Raw genomic sequence first — 22,867 nt, 5'->3', positions numbered from 1 at the left:
ATGCTGGCTGTTGCCACCCATTGACTCTCCTGTAATCAGCACTTAACAGCTGGTTCTGGTACAACTAAATGAGACAAAATGTTTTCTGAAAGCATTAGTCAGTCTAGTGATCTGCCTTTTCCAGCAATCCAGAGAGAGCTTCTGGAAGGGGAGGGTGAATTCTGTAGTTAGAAGCAGTTTTAATGGGCTTTTGTGACACTTTCCTGCCTCTCTGTTAAGGGTTATGCCTTAAATAGATGTCTAAAATGTTTAGTTCACATAAAAACAGAAGTCCTGGGGATTTTTGTACAGGATTCTTATTCTGGGAGGAGGTGCCGTGTCAGTCACCTCAGGCACCTCTGGCACTGGCAGAATGCAGTTTCCTTACAGATGGTAAGAAAACTTTCAGCCAAAGAAATCTCTCAGGGTGTGTTTGGTGCAAATGAAAGCTGATGTTCATGTGGATCCTGTTTGAGTCTGGAGAAAGTGCTGGGGAGCCATTCCAGAGATGAGTCCTGGGAAAGGCTGGTATGCTGGGGTCAGGCTCTCTGCCATGAACTTGGAGTGGGGAACAAAGGAGCTCGCCATGGGGTTTGCCTCCTTCCTCTAGCAGAGACACTAACTTGAGCTTTGGGGTTTCTGAGCTCCCTTTTGTCAAGCTGGCACTTGGATCCTGGAAGTTCTGGGAAGTGTATATAGAAGTCTCTACATACTGTGACTCCACCTCCATGCCACGAGCTCCTGATCCTGGCTGGTCCCACAGCCATGGAAGCAGCAGGCATGTCCACCCCCTCTGCACAACTGGGGAGATTATTTCAAGGAAAAGATCCTCTGTGTCTTGAGTTTTTCTGAATAGTAATTTCTATAAATTTACAGTTTAGAGAACTAAAAAAGTGCTGGAAAGAGTTTGTCCACTTCAGACTGAAACCACGTTTTAAGAAGCTGTTTGTTTCCTGTAGATGGGAAATCCTGTTCTGAGTTATCCTTTTGGTTTTTCTCTGCTAGCTTCACACCTGTAGCTGAGACTCGGGTGTAAACAAAGCTAAAGGAAACAAGGCAGCATGGCAATTTGAGCCTCAAGTTTAAACACTTTTCCTTTTATGAGCATCACATCTGGCAGGGGCAATTACTATTAGTAGTAGTGCTATGGGCCCAAAGCTGAGGCTGGGGAGGTGTGTGCAGATAGAAGAGCTGAGGATTAACCCTGCACTTCTGGGGTACAATGGCATTTCCTTTGCTGAAACAGAGGAAGTTCTTCCCCCTTCTTGCTTGTATTTCCCTTTTTAATACAAAACATCCTTTGCATGCTCACAGATATTAGAAAGGTTTTTCTGTCACGTCTGTGGTTGCTGAATTTGGCTACAGAGATTCGACTATGGCTGTTGGAGAGGAGAGCTGTACTGATGGCATTTAATTGTCTTGAGTTTGGGGTTTGGTTTTTGTTGTTTGATTTTTTTTGTTGTCGTTTGTTTTTTCTTGTGGTTTTGTTTTTAATTGCATTACTCATAAGGAATCCTGTTCACTTTTCATTATTGGTACAGTGAATGACCAACGGTCAGGTTGCACTAAGGCATTGGATTTCCTGATTTCTGGAAGCTATTCTGCCATGTGGCTTCATGCAGACAAGGAAGGTGTGACAACCCTCTTGCAAGGCATCAATAGCACCATCACCCTGTCTGTGCAGTGCTTAGGGGAGGGCTAGAGCAGACAAAGGGCATGGGGCTGGGGAGGGACACACTTGGAGCACAGTTTCAGTTTCTGCAGAATTGGTGATCAGGATGGTGATGAAGAACTCAGGGCTTGCAAATCTGGTTCTACTCTGAAAAGTCACCATGTCCTTGTAGCTTTTTCACCCTCAACAGATCTGCTTTGAGTGTCAGTGACAAAACCAGCTGTTGCTTCTGATAAGCCTGAAAGGTCTTTATGGGGGAAAGATGCTCTGGGTTCTTCAGCAATGTGGGAAGAATTGGTTCCAAAACTCTGCTCACAGTGGTGTGAGTGGGACTGGAGTGTCCAGAGAAACTCTACAAGCAGCAGGGTTCACTGGAGGGGAGGTAATGAAAAGTGGTGATAAAAACAAAAGCATGTAACAAAGGGATACTGAAGCATGCCTGCAGAAACATATAAACCACATTATACTACTAAAACCATATTTGTCTATCATTTTTGGGTAGAGCTTCCTGTCAAATGGAAATTAATCCTCAGGTTGGAGCACTCACCAGAGGTTAGCAACTCGGATAGGATTAATTTTGGCAAAGAATCTCAGAGATGGACCAAGACAGAGGGTGGCTGGTAGACAGCAGCCAGGAGTTTCACACCCTGTCTCACCAGGGAAGCAGGAAGGAAGTGGAAAGTGGCAGGAGACAAAGGACAAGCCTGAAGGTTAGAGAAGAGATAAAGAGGAATTGTGAGAAACAGCACAAGCAGAAAGGCTAATGATGGATTTATGTAAGGCAGGAAGGCTATAATGGGGAGAAAAACTGTGGCTTAACTTTATCAAAGGTGGTGTGAGGGCCAAAATTTTCCAAATGCTGCCCAGGGGAGAAGGGTGGCTGGGCACAGACAGGGGCTTGGGCTGGGCTGTTGCTGCATGTGGATTTCTGCCCTTATTGTACATAGCTGCATTGTGCACATCTTGTTCTCCAATAACCTTATGCTTTAATGCAGTAATCAGCCTCAAATCTTAGTGGCACATCAATATGTTGGCCTACAGACTGAGAAAGAGCAAAAAGACAGGGTCACTTTAGCAGATAATATACCCAGCATGGGCTGTTTTAAAAGAATACTTTGGAGCTGAATCCATCAGCATTTATTTCAAGGAAATTGCTAAATGCCTTTACTACAACACTGCCACTCTGCTGCTCGTGTTGTGTCTGCTGTGGTGTGCTCATAGGCACCAAGGATGCTTTGATGATTTTATCTTAATTTCATGTCTGTGACCGAAAATACTGATTCAGAATTTTGTCCCCTTTGCTTGCTGTCTTTTGAGGAGGACAATGTCCCAGTCCTAAGCATTGTTGTTCAAGAATTTTCAAGGACTTTATCTCAGAAATGTGTATTACCACTGACTTTTGTCTTTAAATACGAGGCCCAGAAATATCCACAAGTTCTTTCACTCCACTACAGTTGAGTTGTACACTGTAATATACACAAGTTCTTTCTGCAGTTGTAATCACAGAGTGAAGGGGACTGCAATGGGCAGCAGTTGATGGTGATGTGCAGCCCTGAAGCTCACTGCAGCTCTTTGGGGCATGCCCTGCTCTGCACCCTGAGGGACTTCAAAGAGTGGTTCAGGTTGGCAGGGAAGGTTCTTGTCCAACCCCCCTGCAATGAGCAGACATCTTCAACAAGATCAGTTGCTCAGAGCCCTCTCCAACCTGACCTTGACTGTTTCCAGGAATGGGGCTTCTACCACCTCTCTGGGCAACCTGTGCCAGTCTTTCATCACCCTTACTGTGAAAATTTTCTTCCTTGTTTCTTGTCTAAATCTCCCCTCTTTAGTTTTAAACCATTACTCCTTGCACTGTTGCTACAGGCCCTGCTAAAAAGTTTATTCCCATCTCCAAGTACTAGAAGGCTGCAATAAGGTCTCTCTGGGGTCTTCCCAAGATGAAGAACCCCATCTCTCTCAGCTTTTCCTTATGGGAAAGATGTTCCAGCTCATGTTCTCCTGGTTGCCTGTGTTGTGTGTAGGGCCAGGCTCCACCGTGACTGCGGCTGCTGTGGCACACGCGTGGCTCTGAGGTGGGAGCAGCATCGTGTCACCTCTGTGGGCTTGCATTTGCATATATTTATCTGTATATATAGTCACCTTCCGGAAAGGGTCCAGGACTGTTTGGTTTTTTGTTGTTGTTGTTTTCAAATGTAGTTTTCTGGGTTTTAAAGGTGGGGCTTCTTTGTTACTTAGTTTATTTGTTTGTTTTTTTCTGGCTGGTGTAATTTCTCTCAGCCTGGGGCCCCGGACTGTCCCTGTGTGCTGTCTGCGAGGGGAAGCTCCTGGCTGAGAGCCGGGAGCCCCTGGGATCTCCCTCCCCTCCCGCTGCCCCTCGGCGGCTCTCGGTCAGGCAGCAGCAAGACCCCGGACTTGGGGTCCCTAACCCTGAACCCCCTTCTCTTTCCGCACCCCCACCCCTCCCGATCCCTCCCTGCCCCCTGCAGCTTTCCGCAGACTCTCTCCTCCCTCTCCCCTCACCCCCTGCCCCGTTTTCCCCCTCCCCGCTCCGCCACCGGCCCCGAGGGGGTGTGGGGGTAGCGCTTGCAGATCCCCCCTTCACGGCCCGCGGCAGGTGTCCCCCGGCCCCCCCGGCACGGCACGGCACGTCACTTCCTCGCAAACTTTTCCCGAGGAACTGTCTCCCTCCAAGTTGCCTCCGGCGGCCGCCCGGCCCGGGGCTGCCTGCGCGGCCGCTGAGCGGGGAGGTTCCTCCCGGCCGGGCATGCCCGCCCGCCCGCCCGCCGCACCGTTAGCGCGGGGCCGCCGCTGAGGGCCGCGCCGCGGGGCAGCGCCATGGCCCGGGACTGCGCCGCCCGCAGCCTGGACGGCATCGACCTGGCGGCCCTGCGGGTAAGGAGGGAGGGGGGGGAGCGGGGGGAACGGCGGACCGGGAGACCCCCGGGCTAGGGGCTGCTCCTCGCCTGCTCCGCTGGGCTCTGCGAAGGCTTCACCCGATTTTTTTAGTTCCCCCACCCCCCTTCCCTCCCCGTGTATCTTGAGGGGGTTTCGCTCCGCCGCGCTGGGGCAGAGATCCCGGTGCTGCGGGGTGCGGGTGGGACACCCGTGCCGGTGGGACAGCCGTGCCGGTGTCAGCGCGGTGTCACTGCCGGCCTGGCCGAGGAGAGAAGCCCGGTACCGTACAGTCAGGCGGTGCCGGAGCAGCCGAGGGGAGAGGGTTCGGCTGGTGCTGCCGGACGAGGAGCCTTGGGCACCAGCGGAGCCCGTCAGCCCCGAGCCCGCCCGGTCACAGGCAGGACCGAGAGGTCGTGGTCCCCGAGCTGTCGGGATGGTCCCGGGGAGGTCCGTCCCCTTCCAGGATAACACATAATTCCTACTTATGTTCTTAGGGGTGATGTGAATGCTGTGGAGTGAAAACAAATGAGAAATTAGGATTTTCTGGAAGAAAACGTGCGGGGGAGGGGTGGGAGGTTGTTTTTTGTGGCTCTTTGTTGAGGCTTGGGCTTTTTTTTTTTTTCCCCAAAACCAAAAAAAAATCAGCATTAATTTGTTATGAATTTTTTCATTATGCTCTTGTGTCTTTACATTTTTACCATAATCTAAACTTTGACCACATTATAAAAGCCACTCTGTTAGTGTTTCACCTCCACAAACAGTTAACAGGGTTGTGTATGATGCCCCTTAATTCCACTTTGCGTTTTTTACCTAGAAGCTGAGCACCCATCAACCCTGTTCAACCAAGGCAGTTTTTTTCTGGGGCACCCTCCACAGCAGAAGAGGGAAGAAGAGTTCAGTTGTGACTAAAAGCAGTCAGTCTCAGACAGTGAAACCAAAGCAAGCTACTTTCTAAAAATACCAGGAAAAAAAAAGAGGGCTGGGAGAAGCCTTTGCAATAATCACATGGTGAGAAGGGTGTTCCAGACGAGAGGCTAAAAGAAGAAAGGCAGCAGAGACAGTAGAGTTTGTGAAGATGGCACAGGCTGCTGGCTGGGCAAGCAGAAGTTTAACCAATGGCTCTGCTCAGTGAGACAAAATGATGAAAGTTCTTCTTTAGAGCTTTAGCAGGTGAATCTTACCTCCTGAAGTAAATGATAAGAAACCAGTGTAAGTCAAAACTGTCCAGTGCAGAAGACTTACAGAGCCCTTCAAGCCTTGACAGCAGAAGGGACACAACTATTCTTTCAGAGGAGACCTTTTCATCAAGTCAGGAGCCTTAGTTTAGGGTTTGACTTTATCAGGAAATGGGACATGAGTGATGCTGGGCTGTAGAAATTATGTGGAGACAACTGCTTTACTTTTGCCATGTCTTAGGTGTTCCTGGAGCCAGTAGGAGCTGCCTGGTGTTGTGCTCCATCCTCACTACCATGAAGGAAGTCCAGCGAGGAGGCATGGCTGTGGCTGGTGTTTTCAAACAGCACGAGCTGGCCTTGCTCCCCTCCAAGTGGGTGCTCAGCAGGGCTTCCCCCTTTTCCTGGGAAGAGATGGTTTGTGTGGTGGTTTCCAAATATTTCTGGAGCATCTCATTGGGGTTCTTCTGTCCTGAGTTCATCAGGACAGTCAGATGCTTTAAAAGCTGCTGATCTCAATATTGTGTGCTGAGGTGCAGAGGTCCTGTAGAAGAACTTGAACTTCAGGCACCTGTATCTTCTTTAGCTGCAGAGATTGTGAAAGTGAGTTTCTGTTGGGCTCTTGTTTTTCATTCTGCTTTGCAGCGAAGATGGATGTGGCCTGGGTGCCTCTGGGTCAGCAGTCTGGCTCTTGCCTTTTCAATACTCTGCAGATGACTTGCAGGCAAGCAAGAAGGCCACCATATGGTACAATGCATTACAGTAATTAACCTTAAAGTGATGAATGTTCAGGCCAGGATTTTGGCATCTGTCAAAGTGAACCTTGCAAGTTGGCAGGGGTTGGCTGGGGAAGGGGTAGAGGACCATAGGGTTTAAAAGGTAGCTGAGAGGAAGCACTACATCACAGATAATACCAAACTCCAAGATAATTAAGAAGTTGGCCCATTGTGAAGAATGCCAGCAGATGATGCAGCACTGATATCCAAGCAAACAAGGGCAATCCAAGGACCAAAGTCAACGCTCAGATTAATATCCTTTAACGAGGCTCGATTCACTACGGTGTCCTGATTAAAAGAAGAGAGATGGCCAAGTATTTTGGCTGCACTCAGAGCTGCAGAGGCTTGAGGCATTAATGCTAGCAATTGGCTAGCAAAGACAGGGCAGGATTTTGCCTGTATTAAAGTTAATGCTAACATTTATTTAGATAATTGTTTGGGGTTTTCCTTGAGTGTCTGAAACCTTCAGAAGCAAGCTGTTGAGATGCTAAATCAGAATGAAATTGATTGAAGGGAGAGAGAGAAGATGATTTTGAAGCTTATTAAACCATTTTATTCGTGTAATAAATAAGCTTAGAGAAGAAGAGTGAGGACAAAGCATGCATTTAAGAGGGGCACAGTTGCAAACCCTGAGGTGAGAAATATATTTCAGGTTCCTCTAGATTTCTGTGCACACTTCTTAATTCAGCAGTGCTGCTTTCTGCAGAAGAGGTGTGTAAATGGGGAGCTGCTCGTGCTGCCTGAGAGGTACAGTAGGTACTGTGCATGGGGGCCCTGGTCTGGAACAGTTCCTCAGGGAGCTGCTGTGAGTCTTACTGCATGGACCACATACAACCCAGCTCTGTGGGAAGGTTGAGGTAGAGGTGTGTAGAACCCACCTGTTGCTTTAGCAGTAGCAATGCCAATGAATTATTTCAGCTCTGCTGAAGCAGAGTGTGTGACTCATTTATATCCAAGAGTAGTGGAAGTGAAAAATGAAGACATGAGAAGGAAGCAAAACACTTTACAAAGATCCCAGTGTTGCAAGCATTCTTTTGCTTGTGCTTAGCTCCATACACAAGTGGTCCCAGTGGTTACCTTTTGTGTGAGGGCTTTTGGAATTGGGGTTGAAGTCTAGAAGGCCATACCTTACTACCTCATCTTAAAAATAAAGAACAGAAATGATGCAGACTGACCTATGTATGGGTCATAAGTAAGTGATTTCATCTGGTTTATGCATTGTAAATTAGTTGGGGTTTTTTTTCAAAAAAAGAAGTCTTAATCAAGGAAGCATAAGATTAAAACTCATTTAACTTAAAGGCAATAATAAATTAACTCATTAGTACTTTCAGTTATGGAAGTCTGTTCTGTGTTGCTCTGACAGTGAAAGCTATTGCCATTTATCATAACAGTTATGCCATTAAAGGCAGAAGCTGCTCAGGAAAAAGCCTCTATGCTTCCACTGGGATTTTGCCTAAGTAAACTTTACCATACCAGATAGGAATAAAACATTATTTATAATAAAAGAAAATGGAGAAGTTGCTTGATACCTTAAAAGAAAAAAAAGTTTTGCAACCAGGGTCATAGAAATTGTACTTCTGGGATACTGTTTTCCTGTATTGCACCCCTCAGCAGTACCAACAGGCATCAGCTGACATGACAGATTGCTGAAACAGATGTGGTAAAACTGACATATGGATTTAATAATATTTCGTATAAATCTCTCAATGATATCATCCCAAGAAATGAGCGGACTGATAAATGACTCAGCCAGGAACCAAGAAACTGGTTTATTTAGTTTCTAGTGTTTTTATGTAAACCTCCTGAGTAAGCTTTAACTGAAGCAACAAATTTCTTAAAAACAAGGTGCACATTTCCTTGCCCATGCCTGCAATAAGATGGTCTTCCTGTATCTGTAAGGCTGCAGCATCTCATTACTGGGGGAGGGCATCTGCTGCAGTGGCTGGTTTAGAGCAACTGGTGCTAAATGAGTAGCACAAAAGTTGGTTCAGGTGATTCCTTGCATTGGAATCTTTTGTGTAAATTTACAGTAATCTAGTTCAGGTTCCACACCAAAACTTCAGTACATCAGTCAGATTTGCAGCTGAGCATTCTCAGCCTGCCTGTAGTGTTAAGATTGCCTGGGATAGTACTTTTTCCTTTTTTTAAAGTAATTAGGCTCAGGTGCTTTATAAAGTAGTTTTACAATTCTGTTGCTTAGGTTCTTTCCTTTTCCTTGTTACATTGCTGGTTCTAAGTGTTTCATAGCAGAAGACAGCAGTTTAGCCTCCAGGCCAGCTCAGTGTTTTACAGCTTAGAGGAAGTCTCAAGTTTATTCCTTATTCTACTGGTAAGCTGAGGCTGTTGAATTCTTTTTATTTGTCCCACATTTCCATTTATGTGTTGTATCTACAAATCTTCATTGAGTTGTTTTGTGCATCGAGTTTTGAGTGGCTTGATTGAAAACTTTAATATTAAATGTATTTACCCTTCAGTGTGTGATACTGATCATTAGGAGATGTGCCACAGATGTTTTAATTTTGATTGTGTACAGTTATGTGCCATTACAAACTGGCTGCTTTGCTGCAGATTATGTTATTTCTTTTGCTTCTTGCAGGACCCTGCAGGAATATTTGAACTGGTGCAGGTTGTTGGAAATGGGACATATGGACAAGTCTATAAGGTTTGGATGCCTCTTTGATTTACGATGCTTTTCTTGATAAAGCTGCTTTTCCTAAAATGACCATTTAAGAAGGCAGACAATATTGTTCCAGTAATAGTCTGGTTTATCTTGCTGTCTTTTCTGTGTCACTTGCAAAACTCTGTGGCCCTTACTTCTGCCCTGTTTTCCTGTCTTTTCACTGCCATGGGTCAGGTAAGTGTGTTGGCTTTTGTACTGACTTCCCTCTGCCCTGCTTTTTCAGTCCTGTGATTATTTTCTTTTTTTCAAAATTATTTAATAGATGGCTGGCACAAATTAACATCAGCAATGGCTAAATTTGGCCTGGAGTGAGCGGGGAGCTCAGCTGAGATTAGAACAGCAGTTCAAGACAGAGGTGTCAATTAACCCTGCTCAGCAGGCAGGCTGTGAAGTTTTTGATTTCCATTATTACCTTTTTTGCTGTGATATCAAAGCAGAACTACCAGTCCTCCAGCAATTAAACCTTGTCTGCAGTAACATACTATGTACAGGGTGCAATGCTCTCCTTATCTAGTTACAAGAACTAGCTTAGAAAAGTGTGCTTTTGCTGCCTTTCCTTTGCTGTCTTGTGCCTTTCCTAAGAACAATTAGACATGATAAAATAGGGAACCGAGTCTGTGTTGTTCCCATTTGGAGGAAGAAGGCAGAGGAAGGAAAATTCTGTGCTGCTGAACCCTTGGAGGTAGATCAGAAGATCAGTGGCAGTGGGGGAAGCTGTCTGGTCTTGCTGCTCCACCTCATCCCACTGCCAACGAGCATGATAGAGACGTCTTTGTGTCAGTGCAGGCTCTTTCTGCATTGATCCCCTGTTGCAGGAAGAATGCAGAAGAGGGTCCTCATGCAGAAATGCTCATCTTTCTCCAGGTTCCAGTGTGTTACATTTCAGCCCATCCTCTCTGGTGGCAGTGCTGCTGTGATTTTGTTTTGGTTTCACTTTGAAACTGTAGATACCCTTCTGAAGATTCTGAAAAATCCTCTGCAGAAGCAGTTCTGGGGAGGTCTTGCTTTCTCCCATTGCATTTCTTTTTAAAATTTAGTTTTATGTCACAAGCAGGATTTTTCTCATGCAATTTTGTTGCTGAGTTGTTTCTGAGATTGGCATACAGATACCTAGGTCAGTGGTACTAAATTAAAAATAGAGGCCCAGGGGTCCACATGGACGGGTTAGAAGCTAGGACATATTCAGGGGTGCTGTTGTCAGTGTCACTACAGAATTTGCTACCTGTGAAAAAATATTAAAGCTCCTCAATGGCCTTTGAAATAGCTGCCTTTCTTTTCATGCCTGGATTTATTTTATGTTGGGAGAGGAAAAAACTCAATCTAATTATCTTCTAAGGATGGTGAGAGTGAATCAGCTGCTTAATCGTGGCAGAAAGAGGAAGGAGCAACATAGTTTGCTTCTCTGCTTCAAATGAAAATGTTTTGAGCTATTGTGTGGCTCACTAGAGCGTTAGTTGCCAAAATGTGTAAGAAATATGGACAATGACAATTAAATATTGTAACTAAAGACTGCTCTCTGCTGAGCATGCAAGAGACCAGAGTCTGATGTCTCTGGATAATGGGTGATTTGAAGCTCTCCTCATTCTGTACTTGGAATGGCTGCAATATCTAAGCAGGGCACTGAGACACAGGGTCATGCCAGGCTGAGGGGAAGCTTTGTGCCCGTGTGTCACGCGATGGAGAGCTGATGGGCTGGGTGACCCTGGCTCCGTGCAAGCACACCCAGCACAAAGGCTTTGTTCATGTAAACACATGTGATCACTGAATGTGTTGGGTGTTTTGCTGAGACTTGCTTAGGGGATGGAGCTGCTCTTTGTGGGAGGATGACAGCGAGCCAAGCAGCTGAAGAAGACAGATGATGACAGCTGAGGTGGAAAGACACAAAGTGTGTGCTCCAAACTGCAAGCAGTCAGCTCGGTCTCCACTGTGAACAGGTTTCACACAGCCCAAAGCTCCCATGTCTTTGGAAATATCAATGCAGAACATGTTGGGCAGCAACTGAATGTACTCAGCTGGTATCTTCCTGGTGCCAGCCATGCAACCAGAGCAAATGTCTTGCTTCCTCTGAAGGAGGAGGGCAGCTGCAATGGAACAACTGCTTCTGAAATGATCATAAAAATTTAGGCTATGGTACCCACTTTTCTTTTGCAGTGCTGTGTAATATGTCCTTCAATCTATACAATGCTAGAACTGATGGAGTTAATTAGGGAATGCTGGTGTAATTTTGTACTTTGTCTAGTACGGGTATGTGATCATAAATATTTAAGTTACAAAGTACTGGGAGTTATCCACATAAAGTACTCATGTCATTACAACACTTCTTTTAATCTCAGGAGGTGTCAGTATCTTTCCTACATTCAGAAATAGATACACATAGTAGTTTGCACACAATCAAAGCACAGCTTATTTCAGGCTAAATAAACTATGTCCAAGATTACTAAATTGCTTGGTTGGCTGTGAAGATGATTCATAAGGCACTGTGTCTTAATATCTGCAGCTCCATAAAAATGGAAATAAAATTTAGACGATTCATCATTAAATTTGGAAAACAATGTTTAACAGATTTATTGAAGGAGAGTATTGTTCATGCTGAATTATTCCTGGCCAGTTCCACTTCAGTGTCTTTTTAAATTAAATGGAAGAGGTATAAAATATACCCATGATAATGCTGGAGCTGTCTAGAAATGTCATGAAGTCAGGATTTGCATATACTAACTGACCAAAAACTAGCAGATTTTTTGACAATTTATGAAGTAGTAGGACATAAATATGCCAGTAATGGCAACCTCAGCCTTTTGGAAAGTATGATTTAGATACTGAAAAATCAGATGGTACCCAGAAGTCATGAGACTTAAGCTTCTTTATCTCTTGAAATGACAGATGAGTTTTTCAGTTAAATTCTGGGTTCTGGGACCTGAAATCTAAAGAACAATATTTTGTAAGAGGTGAATCTGGATAATGTCCCGGGAGGTGGGAGCAGAGGGTCTTCTCTGAAGGCAGCTGGGAGTAGTGCATTTACTGGTGGTTGGGGAAGTACAAGTACTTGCTCTTTCATGCCTTTGTTACCTGAGCTTCAAAGTGCTGATGGTCATACTGTGTCCAATCTCTGCATCATCTCCACTGAATGCATATGAAAAAGCAAAGTTTCTGAACATCCCATGTACTGCTCTTTCTAAGGACTTTCCATCTTCCTGGGACCCCTTGAAGCCAGGGACCACAGAGACCGTGTAGGGGATGAGGGTTTGCCCTCCAAAGTATGGGGACCAGTGGTCTGGTGGTTTTTTTAGAGGTGCTGATCAGTAAGGACCTTCAGACAGGGCAGGGCAATGTTTTTATCACGTAACTGTCAGTATCATCTGGGAGGAAGTGAGATTGCACAAGGTGTCACCCACAACTTCTTGGGTTTTGCTTCCTCCTTGGGCTGCAGCTGCGGTGCCTTGGAACCCACTTGACAGGCTGCCTGGGCAGGCTGGAATTGGGTGTCATTTGGGATGGCAATAAAACTTCAGAAACCATCTTGGAGATTTTAAAATGCCTTATTTTTATTTGCTAGCATTTGCTGCATTATTGTAACAGGGTGTACAAGTTCAAGTTGGTACCTTTGAAAGCACTGTGAAGCTGTGGGGACTGCTCTTGGTGTGCTTGAGGCTGCATCTTGCAGTGTAGGTTATGGCTGTTGAGACCTGACAGTGTTCTGATTTGAGAAATTCTTTGCCTATCCCCATTACCTCCAGAACTTTAATTACATGGATGCCTTGTTTTCCTTCCACTGTTGGACTCTCTTGCTGTGAGCAGCTGGATGGTGATCGTGTGTCACCACTGATGTAGAACAGTTGTGTCTAGGTCTGTGCTTGTGCATTTAGTAATCACTAAACTGTAAGTTGGGGAGGGGAGTGATTTTTATTTTTTTTTTTTTAATTTGTGGTTTTGTGGTTTTTTGGGGGGAAGCCTTCAGCTGTTTGTTTCATATTCTTCCATGAGGGGCATTTCTTCAGTAGGAGCCTGTGAACTCATTTTCTATCTTTTAATTGCCAGTGCAGGGTCATTTTTCTAATGGGTGCATGGGGAAAAGCAGAGATGGGGCAACTGAAGTGTGTGCCATTTTTTAAGTGTTTGGGTCAGAAAATTGCTCTTGAGCTGTAGAAGAGACTGTGGGACTCTGAGTTTATAGCTGCTTTGGTTTTTTACTTGTCAAGATGAAGAGGAATTGCTCCTAATGTGACTCATTCAGCCGTGCTCTGAGAGTCCTCATCCCTCTAAAAAAGTTTTCATTGGCCAAATGAGGTCAGCAGCAGCATCTGTGCAATCTGCTTGTTTTCTGCTATCTAGAGGCACCTGACTGGGGCTTTTGACTTCCTTTGTCTTAACGATGTGGATTAGCCCTCTCTTCAGGTCAGCATTTTTGAGTGGCCCTGGGAATGAGGGGTCAGTGGCGAGTTCCAGGGGCTGATGTTTTTTGAGTGTGATCTTGTGGCCTCATGATAAACTATGGCAGATTTGCATCTGGTCTGTGTGCAAAATGGTTGTATCTTTGGTGGAGTCTGAGGGCACAGAGAACATGAGAGAGGTGCTCTGCCTTGGGACTGTGAGACTCAGAAAGGGAGAAGTGGCTTCCAGGTAATGAAGCTGATGGAGACAAAGCAAGGCTGGAATGAGGCTTAGCAGAGGGTGGAAGAAACCCTGCCTTCCTGCAGTGGCTCTGCACAGTTAATAGTTTTGTTTCTATGTAGTCACACAAAACTTTGGCTATAAAAAGGACACAGGTCTGAGTTTTTTGTTTTGTTTTGCTTTTTTTTTTTTTTTTTAATAGAGGTGCTTCTTGGCATTCGTCATGCTTCAGTTGTTGACACGAGTTATCAGTTATTCTATTTTTGATGTACAGTGACAGGAGTATATTGAAGCATAAATAGGACTTTTCAGTCTACCTTAAACAATTTCAAAGTCTTCTTAGTTCTTCATAATTGTTTCATTGAATAACTGGCTGAAGTAGTTGAGACCATGTTGGAAGTGCCAGGGGGGGCAACATGGGGATTGGAGACTTGGTACAGTGTGGAAAGAACCACAAGACCTTGCTAAATTATGAAGTGGTAAAGTCTGTGGACTCTATTGAAAACCTTTTGTGATGGTAACACCTCAGGCAGCTACTGAAGGCTAAATGTGAGAATCATTGCAGTTTTGTTCGGTGCAATCCAGAAGGTGAACTTGTATAAGCTGAAATCTTCCAAACTGTCCCTTCTGGGGGTAGGTCAGAAGTAGCCACCTTCTGAAGAATGTGTCTTGAGGCTGAAATGCAATTCCAGAGTCTCTACAGTGCTGCAAACAGAAACATGAAAATGTCGTGTCATCTCGGGGCATTTTGCTATGGTTTGTGGTCAGATACAGTTTTCAAGCCAGTCACAGCTTTCAAGGCACTGAGCTTTTGATGAGTCAAGCAGGGAACTCAGTTGTTCTTCATAGAAGTGAGAAAATGCTGCTTTCTGTTTCTCAAGCAGTTGGTAGCAGTGCTTGTTTGTCTATTCTTTTTTTTTATTTGGTTTTTTAGTAGCTGATTATCTTGTCCACATGAAAAAAACAGTTAATTATTGCAGGCAAGAGTGTATAAAAAAAGTATAGCTGCAGCATGCTGGATGGAGCCAACAGCTCATTGTGTCGATCCTTGGTTCTGCAGCACAAACAAATAGTGGAGTGTGCAAATCCTGGGAACAGGGATCTCTTTTGGGAATAAGCCTGAGCTTAATACGTGCTCCTGCTGTTGTAATAAGATCTGGAATGCTGTGGTGCTTATGAATGGGTTGTCTTGAAAGCTTAGTGTATATATGGCTGTAATATTATTAATACTCCAGTTTGGTGTTTCAGTATTCAACTTTATGCCCCTGATTTTAGTCATACTTGTGAAGCCCTCATACTACTAGATGTGTTTCTTCCTCTTTTCTCAGTTGTCTCCAACTCCTGAACATGCTCTCATACATGTCTGCATGCTTTTCTTAAAAGTTTCCTCACCACTGTGTTTGTGTTGGTCCTTTTCCTCTATCAGAAAGATGTGAAGCTGGCAGTGCACCCTTGAATTAATGAGGAAAAAATCAAGAGCTTGGCAAGCAGATCAGGGGATGTCATTACTTTCCCCTGCTCTTGTTTGGCCACACTTGGAATACAGTGTCCCATCTTTGCTCCCCCAGTTCCAGAGAGATACTGGGAAACTGGAGAGGATCCAGCAAAGAACTACCAAGATGTTTAGAGGGAACTTCAAGAACTTCAACTGAGAAGAAGGAATGGCTGAAAGTATTGCAGTTTTTTCAACCTATGGAAGAGAAGGCTGAGGGCAATCAAGTCTTCAAGTGATTCAGTGATGTTATTTATAGAGGATGCACAGGGAACCAGGCAAAGGTGAAATTCCATCTGGATGTAAGAAAAAAATTCTTCACTGTGAGAACAAGTCAACATTGGAATATGTTTCCATATTTCCATAAGGGTGGTGGTGGAGTCACCCTTTCTGGAAATATCTGAGGCTCTTTGACATTGTCTTGGGTAACCTACCTTAAGACCCTGCTTTCAATAGAAGGTGGGACCATATGTTCCCAGGGGTATGTTCCAATCTTGATTTAAGCACAGGACATGGGAATCTCAGTGTATATATTATGCCTGTGGTAAATGCAGCCTACCAGGGTGTGAACAACTGGCTTGGAGAATATAAAGTAAAAGTGGGGAGTATAACTTCTATTCAAAATAATGTATAAGCCATAGGTAATGTATCATGTGTATTTAGTTTTTGGAGCCAGGAAGATCTTTTGCAATAGTGTATGGTTTGTTTCGTTTTTTTTTTTCAATTTTGTTTAATCTGGGCTTCCCTGCTTATTTGCATGTCAATGCCAAACTATATTCAGCACTGGAATTTAAACTAAGGGATCATACATGCGAAATTAATTAGCAAGTCGTGAAGTCCTGGTTCTAGTTAGTGAATATTTCAGAGGAATTCAATTAAGATTCTTAAGTGTAGGACTAGTTTATCAAAAATAGAAGAGGAAGGATGGGAAAAAAACCTCCCAGCTGTGGAGTGCTTATATACAATAAAGGCTTTTTGACTGAGCAGAGCAATGCACAATAATTAAATGTGCCATATCAGCCATTAGAGAATAGTAAAATCCTTGCAAGTTATTTGTTGGCAGGGCTGTCACTTCCACCTCCACCATATTTTGGATCTAAATGTCCATATTGGAGGGTGCAGTGTACTTCCATCCTAAACTGGTGGCATTTTGAGCTCATGTTGCATAACATAGCAGATAATTGTCCCTGGGAGTTGCTATTTTAAATGTAAAAATAATATGCTAAAATGCACTGGTGATAATACAAGCACAAGTACTTGAAATAGTTCAAGCTCTTTATTTGCCATTTAAGCACTTTGATACACTTTAAGCACCTCACTAGTGACATTGATTTCAATCCCCCTGATGGCTTTGCAGCTTCCAGAATCATGTCTACATGAAGACTGACCAGCACCCCACCATCAGAGTGGGGTGCACAGCCAGCACCACTGAAAACGTGGGTTTTGTGCTCACTGCTGGGAAGAGCTCCTCCAGAGAGCAGATTTTGTGGTGCCTGCAGGTGCCAGGCGGGCTCATCAAGGCTCTGTCACAAATCTGCTGTGAGTCCTTTGGGGACATCGAGGCTCTGGAGGAAAGCAGCATTTGGGCCAGCTGGGATGCTCCTGAGGCCTTGGAAGCCACATACAGCTGGTCTGGTGCAGCTATTCAGACTGCAGCAAAACCTGGTGGGATGATGGTTGATCCTGCCCTTCCAAGGCCTTTGTGGTGAAATGGAGTTTAAAAGCCAGTTTGCTTTGTCACCTGGGGTTGAGCAGCTTGCTTGGTCAGTAGACACAGATGCAGGTCAGCCCCTTGTCCTGTCATAATGAAATTTACTGTAAGTAATTTTAAATGGTAATGTCCACTTTCAATTGTAAAATACATAGTGTGGTGAAGTTGTGCATGAATTTGGCTTTCCTCAGGCTTCTTGCCAGTGGTGTCCTTGTCTGCTCAGATCTGTGAATACAGGTCTTAGGAAAAAAATTAAGGAAGAAACTATTTTTCAGCTGTTTGTAGAATACTTTTGAAAATTATTTTATTATTATATTTGTGTGTTGTGATGCTGCCTTTGGAACCTTCTGACTTTATGGGATTCCTGAAAGTTTTTAAAGATTTGCTTCAGAGGCACCTTTTCAAGGGTCTTTTTTTCTTCATCTCCTTTTTCTCCACAAAAAAATGAAACTTCAGCAACTTCAGAGATCACAGGGAGTGAGCCATCCAGAAGGCACACTTTGTAGCAAACTGTGCCTTTCCAGTGCTCTGCGCAAGTGATGTTGGTAGTGAATATATAATGGCTGGCATGTGGTCTGTGGCAGTGCTTTTGGGGGCTCCCATTGTGTAAGAAATACACTTTTCATAAAGGTAAGAGGGGTTGGCATGGGCAGCTTGGGAGATGTAGATTTTTTATGTTTTGCCTCAGCCTATTGTGATTGCTTGAAAACCCATGAATTTGCTGGAAATGAAGCTCTCCTTGTGGCTGTAGCTATGAAAATTAAGGCAGTCCCTGTTTTTGTAAAGTGTCTTGGGATTCTGGTAAGAGGAATGAGTGTGTTTATGGAAGTGATTTGCGAGACTTGGTTAGCAGCCACTTAGTGAGCAACATGCTGGTTGGGAACAGCTTCACCTGAATCAAAATATCTTGAGTTCAACAGAAATGCTAGCGAGATAATTTTGTAAGAAAGGAGTTGACTTTCCTTTTCAAACTTGGTTTCAGAAGCATCAAAACGTTGCATTTCTTTGCTTCATTTCTGCTGGTGGCCCCAGGTGAGGCCAATCAGCTGATAAAGAGACAGCACCCAACACTGCCAAGAGGGCTATAAAGGGCTTCGAAGAGCTGCCCCACCTTCTGCTGGTGGTCTCAGGTGAGGCCAATCAGTCAGCTGATAAGGGGGTGGCACCCAGCACTGCCCAGAGGGATATAAAGGGCTGTGAGGAGCACTAGTGACCAGGAGCATGGCAAACAGGAATGGGGCATGGCAGTTTGTGAGGCAGTTCACGCAGACAGGGCAAGCAGGAGGGGCACAGCCACTTCCCAGCTCTTTTGAAGGAGCAATGGTCTCCAAAAAAGCAAAACCTGGTGCTGTTAAGACGCCGGATGTGTCCACAGAGATGGAGCCCCTGAAGAGGGACAGCAAGAGGGACCTCAGTTTTCCACAGTAAGACAGGTTGTCCTGAGGACATCTGGCTTCTGGAGCTTGTTGAAAGAAACAAGAATCTGAACAGCCCCCCTGTAATCCAGAAGGAAACAGTCAGTGACCTACGGAGCTGCTTGGATCCCCACAAATCTATGGGACCAGATGGGATCCACCAAAGGGTGATGAGGGAGCTGGCAGAAGAGCTCCCCAAGCCTCTCTCTATCATCTACCAACAGTCCTGGCTCACCGGGGACATCCCAGCTGATTGGAAGTTGGCGAATGTCACGCCAATCCACAAAAAGGGCTGGAAGGAGGACCCGGGAAACTCCAGGCCCGTCAGCCTGACCTCAGTGCCTGGCAAGGTTATGGAGCAGCTCATCCTGGGGGCAATCACACAGCACCTACAGGATGGACAAGGGATCAGACCCAGCCAGCACAGGGTTAGGAAGGGCAGGTCCTGTCTGAACAACCTGATCTCCTTTTATGATCAGGTGACCCGCCTGGTGGATGAGGGGAAGGCGGTGGATGTGGTCTACGTGGACTTCAGCAAGGCCTTTGACACCGTCTCCCACAGCATTCTCCTGAAAAAGCTGTCAGCCCACAGCTTGGACAGGGGCACCCTGTGCTGGGTTAGGAACTGGCTGGAGGGCCGGGCCCAGAGAGTGGTGCTGAACGGGGCTGCCTCAAAATGGCGACCGGTCACCAGTGGTGTCCCCCAGGGATCAGTGTTGGGCCCAGTTCTGTTTAATATCTTTATAGATGATTTAGATGAGGGGATTGAGTCCATCATCAGCAAATTTGCAGATGACACTAAGCTGGGGGGAGCATGGATCAGCTGGAAGGCAGGAGGGCTCTGCAGAGGGACCTGGACAGACTGGAGAGTTGGGCTGATTCCAACGGGATGAGGTTCAACACGGCCAAGGGCCAGGTCCTGCACTTTGGCCACAACAACCCCATGGGGAGCTCCAGGTTGGGCACAGAGTGGCAGAAAGGGACCTGGGAGTCTGGATTGCCAGGAAGCTGAACAGGAGCCAGCAGTGTGCCCAGGTGGCCAAGAAGGCCAATGGCATCCTGGCCTGGATCAGGAACAGTGTGGCCAGCAGGTCCAGGGAAGGAATTCTGCCCCTGTGCTCAGCCCTGGTGAGGCCACAGCTTGAGTCCTGTGTCCAGTTCTGGGCCCCTCAGGTCAGGAAGGAGATTGAGGTGCTGGAGCAGGTCCAAAGGAGGCAACTGGGCTGGTGAAGGGACTCGAGCACAGATCCTATGAGGTGAGGCTGAGGGAGCTGGGGGTGTTCGGGCTGGAGAAGAGGAGGCTCAGGGGAGACCTCATCACTCTCTACAACTCCCTGAAAGGAGGTTGGAGCCAGGGGGGGTTGGTCTCTTTTCCCAGGCAACTCTCAGCAAGACAAGAGGGCACAAGAGGTCTCAAGTTGTGCCAGGAGAAGTTTAGGTTGGATATTAGAAAGAATTTCTTTACGGAGAGGATGATCAGACATTGGAATGGGCTGCCCAGGGAAGTAGTGGATTCTCTGTCCCTGGAGATATTTAAAAAGAGACTGAATGTGGCACTCAGTGCCATGGTCTGGTAACTGTGGTGGTAGTGGATCAAGGGTTGGACTTGATGATCTCAGAGGTCCCTTCCAACCCAGCCGATTCTATGATTCTATGAACATCCTTTTAGCTGAGCAGGATGTGTAATATTTCATAGATTGTCTTTAGCACTGCATTCTTGGAAACAAAATAGTATTATACTGAAATAATTTTGCATTATCAAAATAAAGATGTGAATATAAAAGTGAATTCTTTCCATGCCTTGAGGAGTGCTTACCACCAAAAGCTGGAGCAGTTGGCAAAATGCTGATGTTTTGTTGAGGTTTGCTGAATACTGGAATTGATTAAATTATATTTCCTGACTCTAAAGTTGTGCATTTGCTACGTTTGGTACCAGCATTTTTGATATAATTTTTTCTTGTATTTCTGTTGATAAAAGTGGAAAAATTTTGAGGGAAAGGGCATAAGAGAAATGTGTGGTGGCTTTGTGAAAATATTTATTTTACTGAACTTGCTGAATGTTCTAACTTTCTTGTTTATTATTATGCTAAATTTTAGCATGGATTTTTTCCTAGTATTTAAAAAATAACAAAAGAGTAACCAATTTACTGATTATTTCTGCTGTAGTAGATTTGTCTGCTCTTGTTTTTCTCTTGGCTTTAAACCTATGAACAAAATTATACTAAAATATGCAACAAAACCAACATAAATATGCATATGGCTCAGATAATGGACTCTCAAATGTATTATTTACACAAATTGTCTGTGATGTTGTCTTGCTATACTGAAAAAGGGAAAAGCCAGAAAAGATATCAGAAAAAGTGAAGTTTTTGCTTTAATATTTGCTTTTCACAGTTTAACATGAAATATTTATCGTAACAGGCTTCTTGGAAACATTCTGCCCCCAGATCCCAAATTATATCAGCAAATATCCTGTTGCCTTTTATTAATATCAGGAGGTAGAGTTCTGTATTGGGGACCAATGTGAAAATCAGACTGTTGTGGTGAAATCTTAGTTTTTCATCAGTTGGTGACAGAGGGAACTGATCCCACATGTGCATTTTGCCCTGCAGAGGACAGGGAATTCTGATTAATGATTTGGGTGCACCAGGCCATCCCTCCTGTGGGATTCCTTTTTTATGAAGTGTGGTTTGTTTCCAGAGACTGGAATATGTTTTGTCCTCTCTCCTTGTTGGAAGACTGCCGGATTTTGCTGAAGCACAGGGTGTGCCCAGTGAACCCAGCAGCTGAGGAGCCCAGGACAGCTTGGACATTGGAGAGATGGTGTGTGCCAGCAAATGTGGTGCACTCAGGATACAGTGGGCTTTTTGTGCATGTGCAGATCAGCTTAAGTAGGTCTGATGTTTCCCAAATGAACTGAGCTTTTGGATCACATGCTATTGAGTAGGTGTGCATGTGCCTAGGCCATAGCTGGATGCCCAACTGGGACAGTGTCCTTGGCAGAAAAACAAGATATAATCTGGAAAAGCTATGTGTATTGTTATCTTCTCTCCATCCATATGCCTGAAAGTGGAGAAGGGATGAAGGAATAAAGAGATGCACCAACTTTCCTTTCTTTTGGGTGCTTGAAAGATTTCAGGCAGAACTGTTTTGAATAGAGGAAGCTGCAAAACAAAGGCTGGAAACTCAGGTCTCTGATCTCACAGGCTGGAGAATAAAGGTTAGAGAGGATTTAGTATTCACCCTTCCCATGTTCCTCTCTTCTTTTCTTTGCATCATGTTAGCTTCTAGGTACCCACTTTGCATGGCCTCTATCCTTGTCAGAGTCAGAGGAGTTTCATGTCAGCACAGGAATCTGCACTGGCAGAGTGATCAGGGTTCTGCATATGTTTGCAAAGCACCTATTGCATTTATGGGGCTGTCCAAGCAATCACAACAAATTCCTGGATAGGTTGTGTAATGCCACTTGTCTTGGTGCTGTTTCCAACTTCACAGTTCCCTGATCAGGAAGGAAGGAAAGTGGTCTTACCAGCCCTGGGTGATGCTTGGAGCCTGCGTGGCATATGTCCTTTCTGCCATGCAAATGGGTTTTGACTGTCAAAGTGAGGAGATGAAAGACAGCTTGGCTTTCTGAGCTTTTGTGGTTGCTGTATCCTGGATTGTTTACATTGCAGAGTTTTGGCAGGCCTCTCCCTTTTGATGGTATTAATGTTAAAATATATATAACAGAGATGGGCTTCTAGTCTGACTCTGACAGGCTTTGACCATGTGGCTCCAGGCCCCTCTGCTACCCTTTTGAGGGAGGCAGTGCTGGGAGCTGGACCAGGGCCAGGCAGGGGCTGTAGGTGACAGTGGAGTGAAGGATGGAGATGACACGTTGCCATATAAACTGGGATTACTAATGGGGAGCTTGGCTGGTTGCATCCTGTTGTGTTTAAGTACTGCCTGAACTTCCAGAGGGGTTGTTCCCTCAGATTATGGGAGCCTGTGCCAACAGTGGGTTTTCCTTCCTTTCTGGCTTCCTTTATTGCTGGGCAAGTAGCATAAATGTCATTATACAGTGCCTTGTTATCTAGGCTATTCACTGCCCGTAGTCATTGTGTGATACAAAAAGTCTCCAGAGATTGTCTGATGCATTTTCATTCCCAGGGATCTCCTTCTAAAACTGCAAACGTGATCAGAAAGAGAAACAAGGAAGCTGCTGCTTCTGCACTTTTCCTCCTCCTGGGGCAGGCTGCTGACTGTGCGGTTCTCTAGGTGTGTTTCCAGGAGCTGGTTGTGATCTGATAAGCCACGTCTGGTTTGTGTCCTGGCTGCCAAGGAGGACATCCCTGTTTGTGCACCAGAGCTGGCTGAAGGAACTTTCGCTGGCAAGCAGTGTTTGAAATCCATGGGACAATGCAGAGGGCTTTACATCTTGATTTTGGTTTCTTTTTAAATGTTTTTCCCTCCCCCCTGTGCCATGCT

At 45.2% G+C, this 22,867-nt stretch overlaps 1 protein-coding gene across 2 annotated transcripts in view; it reads left to right on the top strand.

The window, feature by feature from the left end:
• Positions 1-4,302: 4,302 nt before the first annotated feature.
• NRK (Nik related kinase) overlaps positions 4,303-22,867 on the top strand; it is a 99,367-nt gene continuing 80,802 nt past the window's right edge. The window contains exons 1-2 of one of the 2 annotated variants that reach the window (XM_071758042.1): positions 4,303-4,543; positions 9,091-9,156. In XM_071758042.1, coding sequence (XP_071614143.1) covers positions 4,487-4,543; positions 9,091-9,156 — 123 coding nt within the window. In that variant the 5' untranslated portion in view covers positions 4,303-4,486. The remainder of the gene's footprint in view (positions 4,544-9,090; positions 9,157-22,867) is intronic. The other variant, XM_071758041.1, reaches the window with a different exon arrangement.

The sequence above is a fragment of the Heliangelus exortis genome, chromosome 14, assembly GCF_036169615.1.
Source record: "Heliangelus exortis chromosome 14, bHelExo1.hap1, whole genome shotgun sequence".
Taxonomy (NCBI): Eukaryota; Metazoa; Chordata; class Aves; order Apodiformes; family Trochilidae; genus Heliangelus; species Heliangelus exortis.
The sequence above is the reverse complement of the archived record's forward strand: the minus strand, read 5'-3'. Positions and strand labels throughout refer to the sequence as shown.